Source organism: Ictidomys tridecemlineatus, chromosome 1, assembly GCF_052094955.1.
Source record: "Ictidomys tridecemlineatus isolate mIctTri1 chromosome 1, mIctTri1.hap1, whole genome shotgun sequence".
Taxonomy (NCBI): domain Eukaryota; kingdom Metazoa; phylum Chordata; class Mammalia; order Rodentia; family Sciuridae; genus Ictidomys; species Ictidomys tridecemlineatus.
The window spans coordinates 70,929,652-70,946,322 of NC_135477.1; the positions used below are offsets into that span (position 1 = coordinate 70,929,652).

General features: G+C 32.1%; 1 protein-coding gene across 1 annotated transcript; it reads left to right on the forward strand.

Moving 5' to 3' along the window:
* The first annotated feature begins 1,643 nt into the window (after positions 1 to 1,643).
* Positions 1,644 to 16,383, forward strand: LOC120885389 (ankyrin repeat domain-containing protein 26-like). The gene is made up of 8 exons (XM_078022169.1): positions 1,644 to 2,465; positions 3,203 to 3,341; positions 5,660 to 5,882; positions 7,719 to 7,899; positions 10,859 to 11,812; positions 13,286 to 13,432; positions 15,461 to 15,730; positions 16,111 to 16,383. Exons 2-8 carry the CDS (start codon positions 3,224 to 3,226, stop codon positions 16,381 to 16,383), a joined length of 2,166 nt encoding a protein of 721 aa, XP_077878295.1. The 5' UTR covers positions 1,644 to 2,465; positions 3,203 to 3,223.
* Positions 16,384 to 16,671: the final 288 nt, after the last annotated feature.

The window sequence follows — 16,671 nt, forward strand, 5'->3', positions numbered from 1 at the left end:
CAAAGTTAAACTAAATGCATAATACAGGGCAATGAAATTTTCTAGCACACTCTAAACAAAACACCTTTTTCAATTTCTTCCCTTCCACCTCCTCAACCCAGTGAACAAGTATAAACAGTATTCTGTTCACAGGTAGTTTAACAATTCCAAACACAATATTTCCCATCAGAAGAACTATTTACAAAAAGTTTTACTCTACTACTTCTACTTTCAAATACATCAAGCACTTCTAAATATATAGAAGGACTAGATATGCCACAAAGAACCTGTCCACTCTTTAGACAGTACTGGTAAATAAAATTGCACATGTAGCAGTGATTATAAACTAAAGTATAATAATATGACCATTTTTTTCCTCAAACCTTTTTCTACTCACTTCTACTTTCAGTCCAGTGGACAAGAATAGGCATATAAGTAATAGATATGGTTGAACAAATTAAAATCAAAAAGTCATGTATGAAGGCAAGCTTTTTTATGAATTTCAATATGAAATGTAGAAATGCGCTAATTTTACTAACTACTTGGTCACATACTGGTAACCTCTTTAAATCTAGACTAGATGTTGTAAAATTAGGACTTATTTGTCCATTATATACACTATATGCACAGCAAAATAAAATGTACAAGACATACAGAAAACTGATGTCTGAAAATGTCCAAATTTGAACACATCAACATATTACCTTTTACAATTGCTTCCCTCCTACCTCCTCCACATCATTGAACAAGTACTCTCATAGAGGTGGTTTAACAGTTTCATTCCCAAAAGACAGTATTTCATATTTTTTAGCAGAAAGATATTTACAAAGGGATATTTTACTACCTCTAAAAATATACACACTCGATATTTCAAATAAGGACTCAATTTGTCCACTAATGTACATGACAAGCTTGAATAAAGTGCACACATGTAACAATAGTTCTAATTTGGAAATGTTTTCAAAATGTGAGCATTCTGGTCCTTTGCTGACCCTGTGGGCTTTAATGCTCAAATTTTCAGAAAACAATACTTTCTAGAATTGAAACACAAAACATACAGAATTTGTTTACTAATTCTCCTTTTGTCATATACTGGTGACCTCATTAACATCTAGAAAGACTATATATAGATTAGGACACATTTGTCCTTTATATACACTATGTATACAGCAAAGTAAAACAAAACCCATAAATATGAGGGATAATGGTTTCTCTTGCCTCATTTAAGCATACTGGCATGGTGCTCCAGAGAACCAGCACACAATGTATACTACTCAATAGGGGATTTGGCTATTATAACTCCGAGACATTTCATAAAAATTTTCACAAAGAAATTTACAAAAATGTGTTATATTTCACCACTTCTACTTTTAGCATATATCAGTCACTTTAGAATATCTAAAAAGTCTAGATATTTCAAAAGAAAGTATTTAGCATTTTCAACTACGTATACAGTAATGAAGAATAAAACGGACACACACAAAAAAAACAATGGTTACAAGATGAAAAATGTCTTTTATATATAACCAGTCTGGCATAGGACCTCCTTCTTCTGTCAAAAGTCTTCTCCATGTCCTCTAACCTACTGATCAAGCATGGACAAGTGTCACTCCTAGAGGTGATCTATCAAATCTATTTCAAAGTCACTTCCAGAAGACATTTCTGTTTTTTTTTTTAAAAGACGTTATTTAACAAGACGTTATCTTCTCTGTCATACATGGGCAACCTCTTTACATTAATAATGTTTAGATGGAGCAAAAGTTTTAAATGGTTTGGCGGGGGAGAGTTGAAAGCAGCATTTTCCCATTATATACACAGGCCTTCCACGAAGTGCAGGTAAACCTTCCCAAAGGGTGGTGGGGTTTCCGACTGGTCAGATAGGGTAGGGGTTATAATGTAGATGCTACCCGACCGTTTCCCTCTGGTACAAGGAACACCAACCGCCCAGGTCTAACCGTTCCACCGGTTCCACCCGTCCTCCTCTTTGCTTTGCTCGTCTTCCAGGACGGTTAAGGCCTTTGTCTGCCTTGTCAGGTCAACGTGAGATCTCCTGGAGCCGCACCACGCGGTCATGGAGAGTCCTAGTCTGCCAGGCTCCACTGTGTAGTGGCCAAGCTTTGGAGCCTCCACTCACCTTCTTGGGCCCTTGAAGCCCCTACCGGCCTCTGTGGCATTCAGGAGGCCGCCAGTCTCGCTTGCCTCCCCTCCCCTCGCCAGTCCTGCACTGCTCAAAGGTGCCAGGTCTTCAGTGCTTCTGGTGGACTGCGGCTAGTTAAAAGGGACCCCACCCTACTCGCTGGCCCAGCCCCAGAGGGCCCGGGGAAGCAGATCTCACTGAGTACCTTACATCACGCTCTGTGCCGGAATTGGCAGTCTATATACTTTTTGTGAAAATAAGACAGAATGATGTAGTTCAGGTCAGAGGAAGGGAAAACTCATGCTGCTGACAGGTTGACAAAGATGAAGCCAGGTGACTTGGACAAGGAGTAAGTACCTTGTCTTCATGAAAATTTTCCATTGCCTGACTTCAATGGAAAATTGTAGGAAACTCCTTGCAGAATTTCTCCAGGGAAAGGCAATGGAAAAGTGAACAATGACTAAAGAAGAATGTGGAACTAAGGAGTTAAAGAAGAAAAAAAGCCATGTTTTTGGTGTATTTAAATTTTATTCTTTGTTTTGATTCTATTAGTAGTAACATTCTTGATTCCTTAATGCTATTCTTTCAGTTTACACTTGAAGCTTCCTTGTGGGAAATTATTATAAAATTTATGCGCATAAGAAATAAATTAAAAATATAGGTAATTTATATATAAAAGATAATAGTCTTAATGCATTTTATTTTTATAAAAAAACTTTCTTTGTTTTCTTTTATAAGCCCTCAGAGAAAACATGTAATGAAAAGGGCAAGGTATTGTTAGAAATAATATAAAATAATATTTTATTGATAAAGTATATTATGAAAGGCAAAATGATACAGTACAAAAAATATGAATTAAAAATATATTGTAAAAGATAAGGTGAAAGAATTGAGAATTTCTTGTTATATATAAGGTTTACTTTGAAAATGACTAAGAAAGAATAACCATTGATAAAGGTTTCCTTTTGACAGAAATCAGTTCTTTGAAAACCTACCTGTGCTTTTGCTTATATCAAAGATGAGTAATTATACCTCTATGTATTTAGTATATACGGTACATTTTGATATTGGATTATTGTTTGATAGGTCAGAAAACAAATAAGCGCTATGGAGGATGTTGGTGAATCACAGTCAGCTGTAATAGCCGCACAGGCTTCTGAGGTGGCTTACCCTGATTATGAGAATATTTTGGTGGTAATTGAACAACTAAACAAGCCATATGAAGGTAGGACCTATGCATAAAGATGAGGCCTTCTGATGTATATTATAGAAATAGATGCACATAGGATGCTTAGCACAGTACCATAGAACACTGATGTGTTACAATGATGTTCATTTCAGAAATGTGCTTTGCACTAAAATACAATGAGAACTGTGATATACTCTCAAGTAAACACCTGGATTATTCCCACTGTTCTTTTCTTTGTGAATGTCACTCCCACTCCTTTTCTTGGCTCTGTTCCTCTCTTGTGCCTTGAGGATCATCAGTCAGGTTACCATTGTCTCTACCTGAATTTTGTAGTAAACTTAGACCTATTTTCCCTGCTATTTCACCTCCTGAAACTATGCTCTTTTATGCAAACTTATGTCAATAATACCTCATTAAATCTTTCGAAAATAAAAATCTGTATTCTAAGAAGAAACATATAAGACAGTGGTTGGGACCCAGAGAGATACAGGATAAAGCTAGAGGTCTTGAGGTCTTTAATATTATAGCAAAGAGAAGAGATACTTGGGTTTTAAGGAAGAGATAAGCATTATCAGAAATTATATTTTAAAAATATATGATTGTATTTTCTTTTCTTGATGTGTCTTTGTTTGATTTTGTTATCAGGATTATATTTGCTCTATAGCATGTATTTGGGAGCGTTCCCTTTAAGTTTCATGGAATAAATTGACAAGGTTGGTGTTTGTTCTTCTCTAAAGATTTGTTAAAACCTGGATAAGATTCCATCTGGTCCTGGAGTTTTGTTTTATGGAAGGCTATTAATTGCTGTTTCAATTTCATTACTTGTATCTTCCTGGTGCAATTTGGGCAGCTCATATGTGTCTAGAAATTTTTCAAGGTTTCTAGATCTTCCAACTTATTGGAGTACAAACTTATAAAATAGTTTCAAATGATCCTCTGGATTATAGAAATATTTATTATGATATCTTTTATCTGTAATTTTGTTGATTTGTTTCTTGTCTTTGTTAGTTTTGCTAAGGCTTTATTGACCTTATTTATCTTTTAAAAAAGCTGACTCTTTGTCTCATTGATCATATGTCTTTTTTTCTCAGGTTTTATTAATTTCACCTCTAATCTTAATTATTTTCTGCATCCTACTGACTTTGGAATTAGTTTGTTCTTCCTTTTCTAAGACCTTGAAAGACGGAACATTATTTATTTGGAATCTATTTTTTTTAAATGAAGGTACTCAATGCTATAAATTTTCTTCTTAAAATTGACTTTATAGTATCTCAGAAATTTTGATATGTTGTATTTCTGTTTTTGTTTTCAAATATTTCTGGCTTTATTCTCTCATTTCTTCTATGATCCATTCCTTATTTAAAAGAATATTGTTCAATTTTGTTCTGTTAATGTGATTTCTGTTATTTTTCCTGCAGTTTATTTCTAGTTTCATTCCATTACGATCTGATAGTATATCAGATATCTGATAGAATTATCTGGTTTTTTTGTATTGACTGTGACTTACATTATAGAATATGGCTTATTTTGAAAAAGTTTCCACAAATTGCTAGTAAGAAAGTGAATTCAACTATTAGGTCTACTTGATTTATAGCATTACTTAGATTAAAACATCTATTTTTTATCCTTGCATGACCAATGTATTGATTACAAGGCTGTGCTGAAATTCCCCAGTGTTGTTATTTTGGGATCTATCTGGGATTTCAGTTTCATTAGCTCAGTTTAGGGAGTTAGGTAGATTAATTGGGTTCCTTTTGAGTCATCTACTGGAAAATTTCTCAAAGCAAGGAGTTAACACAATTGTAAGGCTTACTTCATTTACTTTATGTCAGGAATTATTATCCTCATTGCCTGAAGGACAACAGTCTTGAAACTATAGTTATTTTGTTTTTTGTGTGTTTTGGTTTTACTTGTTTCAGGTAGGAACCTAAAGCTGTACCTGTTATTACCACTTGACTCGAAGCAGATTGCACTAGCATCTCAGTACTTGCTGTATGTTGGGGATAAAGCCTTCTTCATCTTGTGCCCAGATGCTTCCAGTTCATTCCTTATTTCTCAGTGTAGTCATATTATGTCCAGGGAAATCCTCCTATGGATCAGATTCCCTTATGTGATCACATAATTTATTATTTCATTGCATCATTATCTGAATTTATAACAGTCATGTTATTTGTCATTCTTCTCCACTGGCTAAATAAGGGCAAGATTCTCATCTGTTTTATCTGTAGATCTTAGTATAATGTGTTCCATGTGATACATTTGTTCACCGTGCAAGAGTACATACAAAAATATATACTCCTTCATATATGAAATATTCAAATATTTTGTTTCTATTTTTTTTCTCCATGATGCAGATTCTCATAACCTAATGAAAATCCAAAATGCAGGTCATTCATATCAAGAAATAATAAAACTTAAAAAAACCAACTGTTCACAGTGTTTATTACATAAGAAAGAAGTTGCAAAACTGGAAAATAACCTTTGTGTAATAAAAGAAGAGTTATCAGAAATGAAAAAGGTGAAACCTAAGTTAGAGCAAAAAGAAAGAAAATACAAACAAGAACTCTGCAACTTGAGGTATGATACCCTAGACTGAAAGAAATCTTTGAACTCTTTTCTTTACACTAAAGGTACATAGGGAATTTTTGTAATTGCTGACTTACCTGCTGGCATTTTGCAATGAGAAAGCTACTTACTTTGCAGTGTCTGAAATTCTTGCAAATAAGGTAAATATTGCTAAGCCTGTTTACTTCTAATAATTAAATGCATATTATTTTCAATCATAATTTCAATGGTTATATAGAAATGCCACTATCAGAGGAATCTCACTATTTAACAAAAAGAATCTTGGATTATTTTTCATTTATATTTTAATTTTTGTATTAAAATTGATGGTTCATAGAACCATGTTTTTATTAAGGTATCATAGTTGTACATAATGGTAGGATTTGTTGTTCCATATTCACACATGACTGCAATATAGCGATAAAATTTGGTCTATATTATGCCCTACTTTTTCTCCTTTCCCTCCCCTTCTTTCTCGCTCTAATCACTTTCCTCTACTCTATTGATCTCCCTTTGATTTCCATGAGACCATCCCACCTCTTTCTTTTCCTTTTTCTTTTCTATTTTCCCCATAATAGAGAAAACATGTAGCCCTTGATCTTACAAATTTGACTTATTTTGTTTAAAATAATTGTCTGTTTCCATCTATTTACTGAAAATGACATAATTTCATTGAAAATATTTTCTATATATGTTTAGTTTGAAAAAATTCTTTAATATAGAATTATTTGGTTAAAGAAGAATAACTTCATGAAAAGATATTTGACCAAAATTTCTAAATTGCTCTCAAAAAAGTTTAATTTACAGTTCCACCAAAGAGGATAAAATAGACATTTTTTTGCACCCCAAAATATGTTTTTAAATATTTCTGCAGTTTTCTTTTTTTCTGGTGTTGGGGATTAAATTCAAGTTTGGTGCAACTAGGTAGGTATGCTGCTACTGAATCACACCCCCAGCTACAGTTTTAACCTGAACATTGATTAAACAAAAAGTGAAATGAAAAATATTTTATTCAAATTCTCCCTCATACATAAATAAAATTTCATCAAATTTCTATGTTGAAAGAATATATATTTACTATTGGACTAAATATTAGGTCCTGCCTTGTTCCAAATTGAGTTTTGAGTTGTTGATAAAATACATAATGATAAACAAGCTAAATAGAAAGTGTTACCCTAAGAGAAACATAAAAGATATAATAACAAGTACTCAACTACATAGCCTGGTCTTGGGTTATACTAATATGCAGATGTATGGTGTATGAACAACTATGAAGGTAGTATGTTACACTGGCAATCAATAGCAGTGATTGCTGTTATATTTCATGAATATAAAAGCTAATTCTAGTAAATTTATAAACTTGTTTATAAACTATAACTTATTTAACTTTATATTATATAACTAAGGAAGAATTATGAACCTGTGAAAATGATCTTTGTTTTTTGTTTTGGCAATTCCGGGGATTGAAAATAGAGACTCCTACATGCTAGGCAGGCACTCTACCATTGAATCATGTCCCACATCCTCAACCCAAATCATTTTGAATGTATCAATTTACTAATCCATTTCAAAATTTCTTTTCCATGATATCTACTAGAGTTACTAGTAATAGAAACTTCCCAATTGACAGAAGTTTTCATTGTTACTTTTAAATACATATATATATGAGATATGTGTGTGTATATTTAAAGATTGAGAAATTAAAAATATGAGAACTAGAAAGGGAAAGTATCTTAGAACATAGAATTTTTATTAGGATAATAAATCAACATATGAAGAGCCAAATCACAAAACAAACTATTTGTTTTCTGACAAAATAAATTTTAAGATAACCATATTTAACTCCAGGTATGCCTTAAAAGAAAAAGAGAAGAAGAGAAGAAATGCCGATAAACTTGAAAAAATGAACAACCAGTTAAGAGAAAAGAAAGACGAATATGACAAAAAAATTGAATTAAACAAAGAACTTCAAATATCTTTTAGGACATTAAAACCAGAATTAAAGACTGCAAGAAATAATTTGAATCAGGTAGTCTTCAGTATAGCTTCAGATTTCTTACTGTATTTATATATGTTTAACTTAATATATATGGTCATGTTTCACTTAATGTTGGGGACATGACCTGAGAATGTGTTGTTGACAATCATCATTAGCATTTACTTACACAAACTTCATACATCTCCCACAAACTTCTGGGACTATTATTGAAATGTGTAGTCTGTTGTCTTACCCAGCAGTAACTGTGTAACACTATGTGACTCTATTATTTGGGTTTAATACAAAATGTCATCTCTCCCTAAAATGAAATTAAGACACTTATGGCTAAATTTATTTATTGCTTATCTTGGCATGCTCCCATTTTCTGAATGGAGTAAAGGTGAGTTGAGTTTAATCAATAGCATAAATATTTTTTGATGTCTTTTATATCCTAATTTTATTTATTTTTTTATTGGTTGTTCAAAACATTACATAGCTCTTGACATATCATATTTCATACATTTGAATCAAGTGGGTTATGAACTCCCTTTTTTACCCCAAATACAGATTGCAGAATCACATCGGTTACACATCCACATTTTTACATACTGCCATATTAGTGACTGTTGTATTCTGCTACCTTTCCTATCCTCTACTATCCCCCCTCCCCTCCCCTCCCATCTTCTCTCTCTACCTCATCTACTGTAATTCATTTCCCTCCATGTTTGTTATCCCATTCCCCTCACAACCTCTTATATGTAATTTTGTATAACAATGAGGGTCTCCCTCCATTTCCATGCAATTTCCCTTTTTTTCTCCCTTTCCCTCCCACCTCATGTCTCTGTTTAATGTTAATCTTTTCTTCCTGCTCTTCCTTCCTGCTCTGTTCTTAGTTGCTCTCATTATATCAAAGAAGACATTTGGTATTTGTTTTTAGGGATTGGCTAGCTTCACTAAGCATAATCTGCTCTAGTGCCATCCATTTCCCTGCAAATTCTGTGATTTTGTCATTTTTTAGTGCTGTGTAATACTCCATGGTGTATAAATGCCACATTTTTTTATCCATTCGTCTATTGAAGGGCATCTGGGTTGATTCCACAGTCTAGCAATTGTGAATTGTGCTGCTATGAACATCGATGTGGCAGTATCCCTGTAGTGTGCTCTTTTAAGGTCTTCAGGGAATATTCCGATTAATTTATGTATTTTTACGTTAAGATAATAAGATAAAGAGCTTTGAAAGTATTATGGGACTTGTTAAATGAGTTTTAAAAATTGTTTTTTATAATTCTGTTTCTGTATTTAAGAAAAGTTTTTGCTACTTGACGAATTTACCTTTCATTTCTGCAGTTAAAATTTTGAATAATTCATGTGGGATCAAAGTCCATATGTTTTAATAGACTACTAGATTTCTCTCTCTCTTTCTTTTTTTGCAGGTACTGCTCTTGATTATGCTTTTAGAATTTCTTCCCATTGCTAATACAAGACCAATACTTTACTGAAATGAATCTTTAGGTATTAGCTGAACAAAAGGACATCCAGAGGCAACTTAAGAATATAATGCCAGAATTTATAAGATGGGATTCTATCAAATCATCTTTGCAAACAAAAGGAGATAGACATGGCAAAAAGAAAAGATGTTTCTTGAATTATTTTCTGTTTTCAAATGTTTGTGTGTACATGTTGTGTGTGTATGTGAACATATATTAAATGGTAACTGGCTTTATAATGGAAAAACAGAGAATTTTAAAGCCAAATATGTATATCCTTGATGTACACATTTTGGGTGTTTTGGTCCCATTGGCCTAATTTACGTTCTTAATTCAAATCCATTTGTTGGCAGCAGTCCAGTAGTGATTTTCACTTTGGCCACAACTAAAGAAAAGGCTTTTGATATTTACCATAGGAATTGATGATTTTTCATGATCTCAAAACCCTTGTCACTAACAGTAGCTGTTCTAGTTTGGAGCAGGGATATCCCCCTCTTGGTATGCTAATGTAGAGGTCTGCTTATTACTCCCATCATTAAGCAGGAAAAGTATAGCCAGCAGAGCCCCTAGTTTGGATATCATTTACTCACATATGAGATGAGAAACAGTTTGCTCCAAGAAATATCCTATTTAAGCATAAAAAATTTTTGTAAACAATGATATGCCATAATATTTTACTTAGTGATGATTTATTGGTAAGTATGTCATTACAGTAAATGAGGTCAGTTTATTTCCCCTATTTCACATTTATTCACGTTTCAGCCTTTATAAAAAAGAAATAAATCTTACTGAGCAGAAAACAATCAGGATTTTCTAAGAGCCTAACAAATATGACCTTATTTACAATTAGTATTATGAAACACAAGCCTTCTTTTGTGTCTTTATTTTTACAGTAGAGAAATAACTGGTATGATGAAAAAGCACCTGAAGCAGCTTGCTTATATTTATATCATTCTGTTTTTCACATTTTGATAAAAAGTTCATTGGTATATAGAAAACTGCTTAAGTACTGTCCCTAGATTTATCATTTATCAATAGCTGAAATTCTTATGATTACAAAAATGTGGAAAAAATAGAATATGTGTAGAATATTTTCAGGAAAAGGGAACTAAAAGAACTTTGGGGAATTTCATCTGTGCAAATATGTGTTGAGCTAAGACCCTTATTATGGGTTGGATGTATACGTGAGGTATCAGAGACCAAAGTTTTTTCAACATGGTAAAACATACTAATCACTTTATGAATTGAATCTGTTGTAATTCAGAGAAAGGCTTTTTCAACTCTGAAATGTCTTAAAATTATGATATTTTTGTACTCGTAGATTCATTATCTTCAATAAACATTTTGAAATTTTTTGCTTCTACAAGCTTTGAAGTTTACATCTGATTTTTCTCCAGTTGGATATCCATTTACTGCAACCCCTTTATTGTATAAATGTACAGGTTATTCTTTAGTTTCAGAGAAAATTGTGACATGTTATTTTATTAAATGCTAGCTAAATGTCTCCTTGTTTTTACTTTGAGGTTTCCACTAGGAATGAAACAGAGAAAGAGCTGTTGCATAAATACCACATATTGCAGGATAAAATTGCTATGATGTATCTGGAAACAGACAAAATAAAATGTCAGAATCAGGAAAATGAAAAGAAATATCTTCAGGTCATTGAAATTTTAAGAAAAAAGAATGATGATCTTCAAAGGACAATCAAATTGAATGATGAAACATTTACAAAAACAACATTCAAATATAAGACAAAGATTAGTATTCTGAAAACTGAGATTTCAAAGCAAAAGTTAAAACTGGAAAATAAAAAACAAAGCACAAAAAGACAAGAAACAAAAGTCAAACCATACCCTTTCAGATGTGCTGTTGCTCCACAACCTTGTGACGAAAGTCAGATGTCACAAAATGAACTAGAACTTTTTTCCCAGGGACCAAGAGATGAGTGCCTTGGTTTAAAGAACAAGGAGAATTTCTGTATTTCCAAATTAAATATTAGTAGTGAGATTCTTTCCCCAAAGGTTTCCAAGCCTGGAAAAAAAATCAGTAGCCAAGAAGCAGAGCTCTGTTTTCATATGATACATGATATTAGAAAAATGACTATGGTTTTGAAACAGGTACATAGAGACCTAAAAAAAACCCAGTGCCAAGTGAATAAAATAGAACACATGTACCAAAATGAACAAAGTCAAAACTATAAATACATTGACGAGCAGGAATGTATAGATGAGAAATTTTCTCAAATGGAAAATGAAATCACATTTCTAAGACAGCAATTATGTCACCTTCACAACAAAGTTGATGATAAAGAAGACATAATTGTCTGTATCCAAGAGCAATGTAATAATATAAAAATAATTCAGGATCAGGCCGAAAAATCCAATCTCAAGCTTAAAAAAATAATTAAGTTAAGGAAGGAAAATCATCATTTAAAAGAAAAACTCTATCATTATAAAAAGGAGAAATCAAAAAGAGAAGTAAGTATTAAGATATATGGTTTGTCTTTGAAAGAGAATTCAGTGATTTAATTATAGCAAACCTGATTTCCAACCCAATGAAATGATTCATGTCTGAATAAGTCTGCTGATGGTTACACATTGTGTACATCTTTTGAAGTAATGCACCGTCTCTGATGAATATGTAAAATTATGTGCCAACGAAAATAAAAAAGAACGTTTAGCATTACTGATTTTAAAATTTAAAAAAGAAAAAAAATTAAACCTTGGACCTGACAGATGCTTTATTTTGAGTAAAGGCCTTGTGTCTTCACGAGGCATTTTGTCTTAAAGACTGAAGTTTCAAGAGGTTACAGATTTTTAGTAAATATATGGTATTAATAATGTAGTCTTAATATTGCTGAAACAATATCTGATTTTGGTGTTGGGGACTGAATCCAAGGCCTTTTGCAAGCTATGCATATGTTTTACCACTGTAGCCCTGAATAATAATTTTAATGTCTTCAAGTTGCAATACCTTAAGACCATAATGAAACATCAATGGAAATGCTCATACCTAGTTTCATTTAAGAGAGTTACTTTGATAATTCATTCCATATTTCTCAGCTGAACTGAAATGTCAATGCCATATTTTTAATAGATTTTGTTCACAAGTATTTTATGTATTTCTTATTGGTAATTTTATTTTATTCATGTAAATTTGCCTTCTGAAAATCATGTCCTCCTCAACACTATAAAAGCATCTACTTGTAATTAAATAATAATTTAGAACAAATGCAATAAATTACAGCAACACCAATGTTGATTTAATTTTCCTGTTGTATCTGTAATTTATTGCATATCTTCACAGATAATTACTAATACTTTTTCATTTCAAGACTCAATTACTGTCATGTAAAGGATATAAACTATTCCAGTACAAAGACAATTGTAGCTCTTAGGTTCATAAATTTGACATTGAATCCTCATTTTCAACAAATGTAGGTGCTGGATTTTTGTACAGTGAGAATGGGTGAGGAGGGAAGAGAATTGTAGGAGTTGAAGAGAGGGAGGAGGTGGAGGCCAGGTTGCCTAGGGCCTCACTTTTTTATGAAATAGGAATCTATTGGAAGGATTTGAGCAGAGGATTTAATATGTTTAGAACTCTGTTTTTAAGTGGAGCTTCTGTTAAAATAATTTTGACTTCTCTGTAGAATTCACTACTACTAGTCAGACCTGTATGACCATTTCTGTTTGGGAATTCAGAAGGTTCTAAAACATTGCAATTTCATCAAATGAGAAGTGGATAGAGGGCTGAATCTATTGTCCAATGAATACGATAGTGATTATGCAGGAAGAAAGCACCTTCTGTGTCCTTACTGGAATTCAGAAAGAAGCAGAAAATTTTATATATATGATAAATTGATAATATTTCTCAGCATCAATTTCAGTTTTAAGTATTATTAACATAAAGTGAACTGATTTACAAAATCTTTAACAGACATATCTCTTTAGGTAGTTGCGATACAACTTCAACAAGAACTGGCCAATAACCTGAAAGAACAACCTATGTCAGAGGCTTCACTAGAACATTCAAGTTGTCACCTTAATTTAGATGAGGAACAGGATTTGGAGAAGAAACTAAATCAAATCACATGTAAAGTATGTATTAAATTGTACTTGTCAATAGTCAATCTGTACCTGCTAAAATAATTTAAAATATTTTAGAATACTAATTTCTGTGGACAACTTTCTTTGGATTTTTATTATAATTGTTTTTATTATGATTTAATTATCTTCACAGAGACTTGTTCATAAATTCTGAATTGGATTCTTATGATTTTTTCTTATGAAATCATAAATCTTAAAATAGCGACCCTTAGGGCCAGACATGGAGGTGCATGCTTGTAATCCCAGCTACTTGGGAAACTGAGGCAGAAGGGTCACAAGTTCAAGGCCAGTCAAGCCACTTAGTGAGGCCCTAAGCAATTTAGCAAGTCCTTGTCTCAAAATAAAGTTTAAAGTAAAGTAAAATGAAATAAAATATAAAATAAAACTGGGGATATCGCTCAGTGGTTAAGCACTCCTGGGTTCAATCCATAGGGTGGTAAATTGCCCAGCTATCTTCAGAAAAGCTGAGAATTGTACATCAATCCTCATACATGTTGAGAAACTTTTTTTCTGTTAATCATAATTTTTTAGTGCTACCAAGTTGAGAAACTTTTTGTTGTTGTTGTTAATCAGAATTTTTTAGTGCTACCTCTATTGCCATCAAGGCAGATTAAATCAAAGAATACCATTCCATGGAATGTTCCAGGTAATTGAATTATTTCATACATTTTTTTTGTGATTGGATACAGAATCTATGTGTAATTGTTAAATGGATTTCCAGATAACTTGTGCAGAAAGTATCATATTTTCCTCAAAATTCAGGTTCATTTTTAAATCATTGGACAAGCTAGGCTTTTCCATTTAAATATCTTATAAAAGCATACAAATATTTAGATCATGTGTGGTACGTCTTTCCAAAGCAGAGAGAGAATTTTTCTAGGTTTTCCCAGTGGATCTTTGAAAAGGCAACCTTATTTGGATGTATTGCACAGATATACATTTCACTAATTTCCTAAGTCTTAGGATAACTACCAACCTACTTTTTTATCTCCATAATTTGTCTGTCATTGACATTTCACACAAGGAGATTTATACACTGTTTAGTCCTTTCTGACCAGATTCTTTCACTAGGATACTGTTTTCATGGGTCATCTGTGTTGTTTTAAGCATCATTTCTTTCTGTTGCCCAGTAATGGTTCTTTTATAGGCCATACCACTTATCCACTCATCAGTTGATGAGCTCTAGGATGCCTCAATTCTTTGGATCTCAGTACTAATGTACTTACACATTTATAAGTTATTGTGTGGACATATCTTTATTCCCCTGCCATTGGACTTTGTCCATTGCACTAATGCTGATTTTACCATCTCTCTACCTTACTTCTCTTGTCTTTTCTGTTTTCATTCATTTGACCCCATTTATTCCCACCTCTTATAAAACTATTTTTTCCTTTCTTCATATTTCTCCATCTTTTCTGACTCTCACTGACCTTATTCTTTTTAGAACTAATAGTCCTTAATTCCTCGGTATACTTTTTCTTTTTTCTTTTTATTTTTTGGCATGCTATATTATCTGTCAAAGTATAAATTCACCTAAGATGAGAATAACATCTGATATTCATGGCACCTATTCTTGAATAAATAGAAAATAATTTTGCTTAACAGTTGTTTTGGTAAAATTGGGCATTTTATATTATACTGATATTTTTTTCTTTTGAGATACTGACCTATTGAGAATTTTATTCTAACTTTATTTAAGCAATTAAATATAAAATTGAATACACTCAATCCAATAGAGAATTGCTTCATTGAATATTCATAATTTTCACTGTGAAAAAGAATCTAGATTTGCCCATCCTTCATTAAATAGCCAGAATAGGAATTTATAGACCAACTGAAAAGTATGGATTCACCTTTTCTAATATAGCATACCATATTACCTTAATCTACTCATCAGAATGCTACTATAGATTATATTTATTGCAATTAAATTTAGGCTAAATTTGTGAATGGGCTTTGTGCTCAGACATTCTAAATGTACTTCTTTTATTATGAAACTCTATTGTTTTATTCATACAGGCAGATAATATCATTGCAAACCTAGAAGATACATCCTCAAAATATTTACAGCTGGATACAAAATTTGAATTTTCTTTGAAAAGCCTGCAAAATATATGTGAAAAATCAGAGAACAATCAAAAAAAGTTGGAAGAAGATGTAGCAAACCTCAAAAGAAATATGCAAAACAACATAATAGAACATGGTCAAGGAGTGCAGCATAAATGGGAGACTGAAATAACAAGACAGCAGTTACAGCAAAACCAAAACCAAACATCTCTAGTTTTAGAGGTGACTTTATCTGTAATTTGCTTTAATTCATTTTACCGAAAATTTTATTTTGGATATTTTCATTTTAAGTGTGTCCTTTATATTCCTAGAGGAAATTAAAAAATGTGAAGTCAATTTATAACATTCTCTTGAATTGTTAAATGATTTTTTTTCAATTTTGAATTGATTCTACCATTTTTTGAATTTCTAGAAAATGAGTACTAACATGAGGGGATTCATGGCTGAGATGGTAGTTTAGTGGTAGATAGCTTGTATAGCCTGTGTGAGGCCCTGAGTTCCAACCCCAATAGAAAGAAAAAAAGCAATTAATTTGACTTAATATACAATAATTATTTAGGTTATAATTTTAAAAAAAAATGTGTCCTTTTAATTTTCTTTAGACATGTGCAGCAGTTTCAGAAATCTTAGGGCAGTTAAGAGAGAATAATGATGCTTCAGTAATAAATTGGATGCAACTCAGAATTAACAAGCTGGAATCTGAAGTGTCTAAAATTAAAACTGAAAATTCTAATGAAATGCAAATGGAAGAAAATAATCAGCTCCATGTAGAAGAATACAAAATCCAGAAGTATGTCAAAATGTATACTAACAGAAAATACTTAATCTCCTTAATTTGTCTCCAGTGCATAACTTTTAGTGAGATGGGTTCATAAGATTAGTAGGATGCAAAAGCTAATCAGACAATATAATTTTAGGAAGTAATGTTAATAAATGAACTTACTTTTAGAATATTTGTCCAGGAAGTTTATATTTCTCCTCTTTTTTTTTCATACATATGGCTTTCTTTCCTTTCTATTTTCTTAAATTGGTCTACTAGACTGTCAGCTATGTACTTTTGAAGTTTTATAATTTAGTTATATTGTGACCAAATTACTTATAGAAATTTTTTACATAGAAAAAATAACAAATTTAAATATTTTTGAAGAGTATAACTTAAACCC

Coding starts and splice junctions, on each gene's coding strand:
- LOC120885389 (XM_078022169.1), top strand. CDS start 3,224: ATGGAGGATGTTGGTGAATCACAGTCAGCTGTAATAGCCGCACAGGCT. Junction 7,900..10,858: donor CAAGAAATAATTTGAATCAG/GTAGTCTTCAGT, acceptor TTTTACTTTGAG/GTTTCCACTAGGAATGAAAC. Junction 13,433..15,460: donor TAAATCAAATCACATGTAAA/GTATGTATTAAA, acceptor TTATTCATACAG/GCAGATAATATCATTGCAAA.